Consider the following 10,946-nt stretch of genomic DNA (forward strand, 5'->3'; position numbering starts at 1 on the left):
TAGCATGGCCAATCAACCTAAACCCGCACATCTTTGGACTGTGGGAGGAAACCGGAGCACCCGGAGGAAACCCACGCAGACACGAGGAGAATGTGCAAACTCCACACAGACAGTGACCCAAGCCGGGAATCGAACCCAGGTCCCTGGAGCTGTGAAGCAGCAGTGCTAACCACTGTGCTACCGTGCCGCCCATGTTTGTTCATGTTAGGAACGTATCTTCCTTGGCCATTGTTAGGGGCTGTTACGATGGTTTTCTTGTATTTAAAACTATCGTTCCCCTCCAGTAGCCAGACAAAGTAACAGAGTGGTTTCAAGATGAACGTTACGATAGGAGCTACAGGACCCTGAATGACCATTCAGAACATTGTGATAAATTCATAAATGCATAGATAATTAAAGTCTCAGCTTCAATTACAAGTAATTAGCATATATCAATAGTTATCTCCCAATAGGAGCTGTCTCTATCCAGTCATAGTTAAGGTTGCATCATGCATACATAAGGGTATAGTGTCCAATTAAAACTTGTGCATGTTATATCATCAAGAAATGAAAGCTATATCTCTGACTAATGGTGTCTCAACCTCCCTTTGCATTGTCCCATGTTCTAATGGGCAGACATGAACTGCAGCTGCACATCATTCAATTAGATGATCCTTGACCCTTATCTGGGCTTACTTTAATCACATAGCTTTCCCTGTGTGACTGGGTTCAGCTTGCAGCCTATGTGATTTTTAAACTTGTGTGATTATTCAGCCCTTTCAGCCCTCAAGTCCTGAAATGGGACTTGAACCCTGAGCTTCTGGCTCAGAGGCAGGGATGCTACCCACTGCACCAGGAGGCCTCCAGGAATATACAAGAATATATCTATTTTTTTGATCAGTTGAGGGTGTCGCTAGCAAGGCCAGCAATTGTTGTCCATTCCTAATTGCCTTTGAACTGAGTGATTTGCTGGTCCATTTCAGTGTGCAATTAAGAGTCAAACACATGTGTATCTGGAGTCACATGTTTGCTAGACCGGGTAAGGATGGTACCTAAAGGGCATTTGTGAACCTGATGGGTTCTCCCCACAATTGATAGTTTTGCGGTTATCATTACTGAGACTAGCTTTCAATTCCAGATTTATTAATTTAATTCAAATTTCATCATCTGCCATGGTGGGATTTGAAGTCATGTCCCCAGATCATTAACCTGGGCCTCTGGATTACTAGATCAGTGACCAGTACATCATCATCTCCCCTGATATAACCTACCATCGAGTAATAATAAAGGGGACTGGACCTTGCAATTCCCAATCACCGAGTGCTTTGTTTACAGTGCCAGCTTCCACCAAATACAGGGACCCATCGCAAGTAACCCCTCCCCAAACAGCTCCTCTGGGACAGCCCCTGTCCCTAGATGTCAACTGGGATCAGCAAGAGCATAGGAATATCACAAGGTGTGTTTAGAATCTAAAGCAGGGGTCACACAGACTGTAATTTGTTTAATTCTCATGTTTTCTATTAACTTTTACTATTTCTATTTAACCCTTTCTTTCTCGGTGATATTTTTTCAGTCAGGGATTCAAGATTCGAGTTTCTGCTCCTGTTCCCTCACAGCTCTGTATTGGTTTGAGTCTCGGGCACAGGGTCTGAGTCAGTGTGGGTGAATTCAGTATGAACAGAGTAACAGTTTAATGTACAGAAGGGGGACAGGAACAGGAGGAGGTCATTTAACCCCTTGAATCTGTTCCACATTCAATAAGATCTAGTCTGATCTGTGACCTAACTCCATATCTTTTTCCCCAAATCCATTAATACCGGTGATCCATCCACAAAACTCCAGGTGTAGTCTAGCCAGGTTTTGTTACCCAAACCGTGACATTATACGCCCTTGTATTCTAGTTCTCCAGATATGAAGACCAGAATTGCATTAGTTTTTTTACTCTTTTTATGTACCAGTTCATGACATTTTAATGATCTGTATGCATGCTCTCCCAAGTCTGTGTGGATCTCCACTTTTTCTGGCTTTTGAACATAAAGTACCCTGTTCTATCCTTATTGGGTCTAAAATGGGTAACGTCACATTTGAGATCGGTATAGTTTTGTCCACTCACTTTCCCTACTAACATCTCTTTGCAAACATATACTTGCATCTCCACTGCTTACAGAACTGTCCCTCTTTGTGACACCAGTAAATTTGGATATGTGGCTCTGTATTCCATCATCTAAGTAGTTAATATAATGAATGGACACCAGATTCAGCCCGATTCACTGCTGTGTGTAAATTGATGGAGGCTTTAATCAGACTGTGGGTATAATGGAACACTAACAGGCAGGAGAAAGCCCAAGGAACATTTCTATATTCAGAATGGGACAGTAACAGGAGGGAGAGAACCCAGGATTCATTCTTGTATTCAAGGGTGGAGAACCCAGGGCGCACACCTGTATTCAGGAAGGGAGAGCGCTGGGCACACTCCTGTATTCAGGAAGGGAGAGCGCTGGGCACACTCCTGTATTCAGGAAGGGAGAGCGCTGGACACACTCCTGTATTCAGGAAGGGAGAGCGCTGGGCACACTCCTGTATTCAGGAAGGGAGAGCGCTGGGCACACTCCTGTATTCAGGAAGGGAGAGCGCTGGGCACACTCCTGTATTCAGGAAGGGAGAGCGCTGGGCACACTCCTGTATTCAGGAAGGGAGAGCGCTGGGCACACTCCTGTATTCAGGAAGGGAGAGCGCTGGGCACACTCCTGTATTCAGGAAGGGAGAGCGCTGGGCACACTCCTGTATTCAGGAAGGGAGAGCGCTGGGCACACTCCTGTATTCAGGAAGGGAGAGCGCTGGGCACACTCCTGTATTCAGGAAGGGAGAGCGCTGGGCACACTCCTGTATTCAGGAAGGGAGAGCGCTGGGCACACTCCTGTATTCAGGAAGGGAGAGCGCTGGGCACACTCCTGTATTCAGGAAGGGAGAGCGCTGGACACACTCCTGTATTCAGGAAGGGAGAGCGCTGGGCACACTCCTGTATTCAGGAAGGGAGAGCGCTGGGCACACTCCTGTATTCAGGAAGGGAGAGCGCTGGGCACACTCCTGTATTCAGGAAGGGAGAGCGCTGGGCACACTCCTGTATTCAGGAAGGGAGAGCGCTGGGCACACTCCTGTATTCAGGGAGGGAGAGTGCTGGGCACACTCCTGTATTCAGGAAGGGAGAGCGCTGGGCACACTCCTGTATTCAGGAAGGGAGAGCGCTGGGCACACTCCTGTATTCAGGAAGGGAGAGCACTGGGCACACTCCTGTATTCAGGAAGGGAGAGCGCTGGGCACACTCCTGTATTCAGGAAGGGAGAGCGCTGGGCACACTCCTGTATTCAGGGAGGGAGAGCGCTGGGCACACTCCTGTATTCAGGAAGGGAGAGCGCTGGGCACACTCCTGTATTCAGGAAGGGAGAGCGCTGGGCACACTCCTGTATTCAGGAAGGGAGAGCGCTGGGCACACTCATGTATTCAGGAAGGGAGAGTGCTGGGCACACTCCTGTATTCAGGAAGGGAGAGTGCTGGGCACACTCCTGTATTCAGGAAGGGAGAGCGCTGGACACACTCCTGTATTCAGGAAGGGAGAGCGCTGGGCACACTCCTGTATTCAGGAAGGGAGAGCGCTGGGCACACTCCTGTATTCAGGGTGGGGCAGAAACAGGATAGAGAGCCCAGTAACTGAGGCTGTGGGATATCGGTGAATTCCCTCCATGGTCTCTGGGAGAACGCGTGCAGTGCCAACTGACTGCTACTGAGCGTCTCACTGAATGTGCAGCACTGGTAGCCACACTGCTACTTAACATAGAATCTGATTGAAGGCCACTTATTTAACCTGGAAAGAATACAGATAATATAGGGCTGATGGTGTCTGGGAAATACTGACTCTCCTACACTGCAGCTGTCAATCATTGATTTGAGTGGAATAATCCTGTCTGACCAATCTCTTCTCTCCTCTCTAGGGAAAAGATCATTGAGCCTGGATCCAAAGACAGCAAACTACAATTTGGTTCTGTCTGATAATCTGAAATCAGTAACATGGGGTACATGGCAACAGCCTTACCCATCTCACCCAGAGAGGTTTAAAGACCATCCCCAAGTTCTCTGCTTCCAGAGCTTCTCCTCAGGATTCCATTTCTGGGATGTGGAGACTGATGGGAATAACTGGGGATTGGGGATTGTGTCTGAGAGTGTGGAGAGGAAGGGGGAGATGTCTGAATTTGGAAACAACAAGACATCCTGGTGTTTAAATTTTTATGTTGATTCTCTCAGCGCTGCACACAATTCCCAGTTCACTTCCCTCCCATTGATCCCTAACTGCAAGATCCGAGTTTGGTTGGACTTTGAGGCTGGGACTTTGTCATTTTACCAGGTTACTGACTCACTGAGACACGTGCACACATTTCAAACCACATTTACTCAACCCGTGTTTCCAGCATTTTATTGTAGGAACAAATCCCTAAAACTGTTAAATTAATCCTAATATTTGAGCCTCTGAGATTACTTCCTGTTGTGTGTGAATGGGCCTTGGAAACATCACTTCCGGGTTGGCTTGCTTTCTCTGATGGTGTCACTTCAACATGAGGCCTCTGAAGGATGCTTGCATCAATCATTATTCAAATGGTCATATTAATTTTAGGTTTTAATTGAGTTTTAGCCTGCAATGTCCAGTTAGTAAAATGAATTCCAGTCGACAATGTTTTCATTAAGGCCACAAAATTGTTTCCATTAACTTGTTGAAAAGGCGCCTGCCACAGATCTTGAAATTTAGTCAACTTTACTCCTCCTTCAGATCATGTGTGTTGGTGACCACTGATTTCCATTGGATTGGTCCATGATAATATTTGTCAAAGTACTGTTGTGGTATAGCTGGCCAGGAAACTCTCCTGTAATCATCGCCTGCACTCAGGCATTTTGGAAGGATTTACAGGCCGACAACTATGTTCATGTTGTGACCCATCTGTGGCCACGAAGTCTCAACATGGGGCTTGAATATGGGGAGTTATTCTCATTTAAATTGCAGTTATTGCAGAAAATTGGATTCGGTAACCTTGGCAGTGCCAGCCTGGGCCCCCTGATACTGACCAAGGGGCAAAGTGCCAATGCTCAGGGGGCACTTCCCACTGGGTATAAGGCAGTGCCAAGGGGGCAGGGCCTAATCAAGGGTGGGGCCTCTGGAGGGCGATAGGTGGGGGAGGGGGGGGGTGTCCTGCTGCCACTCTGCACTTTGGGCTGCACTCTGCGCTTTGGGTTAATATGACCAAAGGGAGGCCAGCGATCGGGGCTGGTCATCGGAGTGGGGGGGCCGCCTGCTGGGGGGTCGGGACTGCTGGGTGGTGGGGGTCCGGGAAATCAGGAGATTGGGGCTGCGGGGAGGGTTGAGGCTGGCCTAGATATGTTTGGAGGGGCCAGCGATCAGGCCGTGGGGAGGTTGCATGACGGGCGTTGCGGGGTCGCAGGGCTGGCCAGCGATTGAGAGGCTGGCAGACGGGCCATTGCGCATGTGCTGATCTCGGTGCTGACAGATCGGCGCATGCGCAGTGGCCAGTTCAGCGCTATGCTGCTGGCCTCTCGGGTGGGAGTAGGCCCTGCTCAATGATTTTCAGACTGTTTCACGCTAGTGCACTCTGCAGTGGAAGAATGTGAGAAATTCATATTGAAATTCCTGCTGAAAAAATCAATGTGATTTACTCCAGTTTTTACATGAATTTGACACTTAGGGCCCGAGTTCACCACTAAGTTGCGCCTGTTTTCGGGCACGAAAACTTGGTAAAGTCGGGTGAGCAGCGCAATCTGTGCCTGCATCTGCGCCAACTCCCCATTTACCAAGGCCCGAAAATGGCCACGAAACGGGCGTGCATTTAAATTGACTTAATGGGCTGCATGCCCAACCTTACTGGCACTTCCCCGTTTACCACTGTTTGCCCATTCAGAATTGGCACGAAACAGACATGCTCCACAAGTCCGATTCGGGCGCTCCACTTAGTGAGGAGGTAAATGCTGAGTGTCCGACGGCTCTCTGCTTGAGATTTGGGCTGGAGGTTGGAGGGGGGGGATGAAGGTGGATCCTACGGTTCTGCTTGAGATCGGTGGGGGGGGGGGTCCACTGCCACTCTGCCGGAGATCAGTGAGGGGGAATCTGGGTGGGGAAGGGCCCACGATCGGTCTGGGTGGTGGGAGGGGGCGGGGGAATAAGAGGGTCAGTAATGTTGTGGGGATGGGGCAATGTCTGTGGGGGCTGGGGGAGCATTACCCGGCCTGGGAGCAATGTGACGGGGGCGCCGCATTCTATCTTTTTTTTTCTGTGCATGCGCGGTTGAAGGCACCGATCAGAGCTACAGGATTTCGGGCATGTTAAGCCCCGCCCACAAGCTTCTGCAGCGCACTTCGGAATTGCCGATATTTTTACAGGCAGAGTGCGTATGGGGGCGCCTGAGAACAGGTCTTAAAGTTGGATCTGTAATACTCTCAGTTTCAAGACCGCCCAGCACTTAGAATCAAAATAGTAAAATAGGGCGTTTAGAATTTTTTTGGGGAGAATTGCCCCTATGGATCCTCACATAGCGAGAGTGAAAGAAAGGTATAAAAAGAGGCTGCTAGAATAGAAACTTCAGAATTCCGCAAGCTTTGGTCAATTGATCCCGTCAAACTCAACCCAGTGAATTCTCCAGTCTTGTACTGTCAGTGTCTTAAATATATCTGTAATAATTTTTATTATTAATAATTACATATGTAAAGATCTTGTATTTCTGATTATTCATGTGATTAGTCATTATTTATGATTAATAATAGTTAATTATATGTGTGATTCTTGGTAATACTTTTAGTTCTATATTTAATTCCTATGAAAGCCAATGAATAAACCTTATCCTCCTGTGAAACAAAATATGAATTTGTGTACCAACATGCATTCCCTAAAAGCTGGCAACTCAGATGAAGGAAATAAGTGTTGGATGTTCCACAGATATTTTTAGATTGTGACTTGTATTTCTCTGACTTTTTAACAATACAGTTAGTCCTCCAACATACGACACAAATGGTTCCTGAAAACCATGGTGTAAGTTGAAATGTTGTAGGTCGGAACCAATTTCCCCATTGGAACAACGATATAAATGGGGGATTGGTTCCTGACTAAAAGCCAGAAATCACTCATGGGGTGCTTGGCAGTGTACTGCTCCCAACTCTTGCCTTGTCAAGTCGTTGTGGCGACTGCTTGCTTTAGCACAAGTTTCTTGGTTAGTGCGGAGGATATAATGAAGCCATTCATTCTCTGTCAATTATCTGTTTAACCTTGAACTTCTTCGAGTCTGAGCACACATTAAATACAACGTTAATGGTTCAATGAAACACTTGTTTACAACCTAATAAAGTCAGTTTGCCCTGTCCTGTCATGCAGGTGGTACAGAATGCCAATGTGCACGTATGAACATTCTGGTGTAACATTGTGAAGTCGAAACTGAAGTAAGGTTGAAATGGGTTGTCAATTTATAAAGGTTGTAAGTGTAGTTTGTCATAATTCAAATGTTTTAAAGTCTAGGACTGCCAGTACTGCATTATAGTAATTTATTATACTATGACCATTATCAAATTCTGAACCAGATGAAATCATAGAAATCATAGAAACTCTATAGTGCAGAAGGAGGCCATTCGGCCCATCGAGTCTGCACCGACCACAATCCCACCCAGGCCCTACCCCCACATATTTACCCGCTAATCCCTCTAACCTACGCATCCCAGGACTCTAAGGGGCAATTTTTAACCTGGCCAATCAACCTAACCCGCACATCTTTGGACTGTGGGAGGAAACCGGAGCACCCGGAGTAAACCCACGCAGACACGAGGAGAATGTGCAAACTCCACACAGACAGTGACCCGAGCCGGGAATCGAACCCGGGACCCTGGAGCTGTGAAGCAGCAGTGCTAACCACTGTGTTACCGTACCGAGAGTTAAGAGAAACCTGTCCTTGCTCACATCACAATTTGTACTCGACGTGGTCAGATACATAAGTGCATTTAATGTGTTTGATGACGGGTCTATGACATAATAAGGTGAACGCTCTGGATTAACTATAATAAAGTTAAAAGTTTAAAGTAAAGTTTATTTATTAGTCACAAAGAAGGCTTACATTAACACTGCAATGAAGTTACTGTGAAATTCCCCTGGATAATCTGTCCAGTCCTGATCCAGTACTCAACACTTTGATAAATTCAATGAAGTGTAGACAGAGTTTGGAATGTGAGACAGTTTTCGCACTGGAACCAACAGGGAAAGATACTGTAATCTGGGATTGTCAACTGATGTCTCGATGACACTGTCCAGCTGTGTCTGTATCAGTTCCCCTCCCTTTGTCTAAAATGAAATAGAGAGATCAAAACCTCACAGCAAGCATCACAAAATAAAGTTGTGAGAAGAAAATGATTCAAACAAATGCTGATAGGTAAAGACTAATTAATGTCATTGTTAGAGACCTGGGCCAGACAATGGAACATAGTCAGTTACTATGGAAACGGATATCTACTCATCTGCTTTGTCTGAGAGGTTGATAATGTCACTGAGTACGAGTTTGAAGGTGCCCCTTTGAAAGAGGCAAAACATTTAATTAATTGGAAATTTAACAGAAGTCACTGAATTAACATTTGATTCCATTTGTTGATTCTTCACTTGAGTTTCTCCAGTGTCCATTAGTCACAGAAGGCTTCAATTGTACCAGCAGACCCTGCCTGCCCCCTTTTCAGGGACTCACCAACATGGTGACAGTAGTGGAAGACAGGCAGGCAGTTGGGCCAAGTCATTCTCTCGATCTGGACATTGGCCAGGCTCAGGGAATCCTCCAATTTGCTTCTGCATTGGGTCAAAGATAAGAAATGTGGGATGAAATACAAGCAGAAATTGAGGCAGTCGTTTCAATATTGGAAACCTCTCACACTCTACATAGACACAAAATATAGCGGGCCTGATTTTAACTTTGTGTAAGAGAATGCACTTTGGGTTAAAATCGGACCCTGGCTATCCAAACCACGGAAATTACAGGCAACCTGGCAGTCCATGAAGCTGCTTAAATTAATGATTTGTGTAACTCCCACCATAGCAGATCCTCAATCTATACAGATTGTGTAGAGAGTACCCCACCAGGGACAACAACTCCTCGGGACAAGAGATTGGATCGTCACGGTGAATTCAAACTGCAGACAAGTGTGAGGGAGTGGAGCATCAGCAGCCTGTATAGCAACCCTTTCTTGCAGAGTGGAATGACATGGAAAAGATTTCTGAAAGAAACCTTGCATAGTGAGACACAGACTCCCAAGGGAAGTTTCAGGGTTCAGCACTAATGACAAAATCCACCCAAACAGGATTTCAGCTCAGATGGGAGTTCTCCACAAGCTTGGGCTCCTTCAATACATTAGGTGGAGTCAGGACTGTGCGCCACTTTTAGCATCTCAATTGCTTTGGTCATGAACCAGACACCATCTAGGACATATGCCATGCTAGCTTCTCCAGCAACATCCAGTACCACCTGACTCTACTGTCCTTGTCAGCAAGAACTCTCTCCTCCATCTGCCCTCTGAAACTCCTGATCCTGGGCTTCCATAGGATGACCACTGCTTCTGACGGGCTGCAGGTTGCTATATTCCAGACCCTGATCAGTTCCTGGTAAAAGAACGGCAGCTCCCACAAGGAGGCATGGGAATCCCAAGTTTATAATTGTGTGCTGTAACTGAGGCTGTGCAGCTGGTGGAAGAAATATGTTGTTAGTGTTCACTGACCATCTTGGGGAATTCTTGATGTACTGGTATCTTTGCAGAGTCTAAAGGTGAAAATTGACCACCTGGATGCAAAAGACACACTAACACCTGTCCGCCCTCCCTATACAGGAGACTCAATACCACAGCAGAGACAGCGCACAGTTTTTGTCCCAGAAGCTGGAAAGCTTCCTCAGTATGTTAGCAATAAATGTCGAGGAGGGAATCAAAGTGTTCGACCGGTTTCTCAGCTTGGCAGCCACCAGTTGGTTAATGACCAGTACTCAACCCATGTGTTGGGTCCCTGGGACGTGAAAACAAATCTAGAACTTTACTCTTGCTTTTTTTTTAATGACTTTCTGCTGAACCAAAAATAATGGCTGCTACAAGTTACATGACCACAGGGAAGATATTGTGGACAAAGAAGGCCACATAATGTTTTTGAGAACATGGAAATCCTTAGATTGCTGTATTAACATCAATGGGGAAGGTAATCGGCAGTCTGTTTGAGTAAACAGCCAGTTATCATCTCTTTGCTCCAAGAAGCCCGTCTGATTTTAAAAGTCTTTGGTGAATGCCTGCTAAGTGGCTTGAGCTCAGAAAGCCCCAGAAAGCATCACTGTCCATTTCAAGGATCTTTGCATTGTTATGTCCAATCAGAAACTGATCAGAACTGAACACCACCAAAATGGAATTGCCCTCTGGACTTCGATTTCTCAGACTCTGGAAATCACATGATATTCACTTCTTGTACAGTAATGGTCCTTTTTCCATTTCCCCCACTTGAACTGTGTGTGCGTGTGTAGCAGAGTGGGAAGTTGCGGATATTCCTTCCTGGGTTTTTGAACATGAAATAAACTAACCGTATGAGATAATCAAAATGCAAGTTTGCCCTGGATTATTAATAAATAGGACATGCACATCAAGGGATTTGGAAACCATGCCAGTATACACTTTAAAAATAATTTAAAACACCTTCTGTTTACGAGTAGGTTGTAAGAGGAAATAAATATAGTTTACCTGTGTCTCCCCTTTCTGTAACAGCACTTGAAGAAAATCCTGTTAACACCCTAGACAAACACTTCGCCATTGCCAGTTCACCGACCAGACTTCCTTGGCAGGATTAAGATAGACTCTCAGGTAGACGTGGGTGATGCTCCAAAGGCTTGAGCTCCTCCAGCAAAAAGTCTGCTGATCCA

At 46.2% G+C, this 10,946-nt stretch overlaps 1 protein-coding gene across 3 annotated transcripts in view; it reads left to right on the plus strand.

Moving 5' to 3' along the window:
* LOC144505247 (E3 ubiquitin/ISG15 ligase TRIM25-like) overlaps positions 1-5,136 on the plus strand; it is a 90,123-nt gene extending 84,987 nt beyond the window's left edge. For all 3 annotated transcript variants that reach the window (XM_078231282.1, XM_078231283.1, XM_078231284.1), the window contains one exon: positions 3,969-5,136. In XM_078231282.1, coding sequence (XP_078087408.1) covers positions 3,969-4,483 — 515 coding nt within the window. In that variant the 3' untranslated portion in view covers positions 4,484-5,136. The remainder of the gene's footprint in view (positions 1-3,968) is intronic.
* Positions 5,137-10,946: the final 5,810 nt, after the last annotated feature.

Source organism: Mustelus asterias, chromosome 16, assembly GCF_964213995.1.
Source record: "Mustelus asterias chromosome 16, sMusAst1.hap1.1, whole genome shotgun sequence".
NCBI classification, from domain to species: domain Eukaryota; kingdom Metazoa; phylum Chordata; class Chondrichthyes; order Carcharhiniformes; family Triakidae; genus Mustelus; species Mustelus asterias.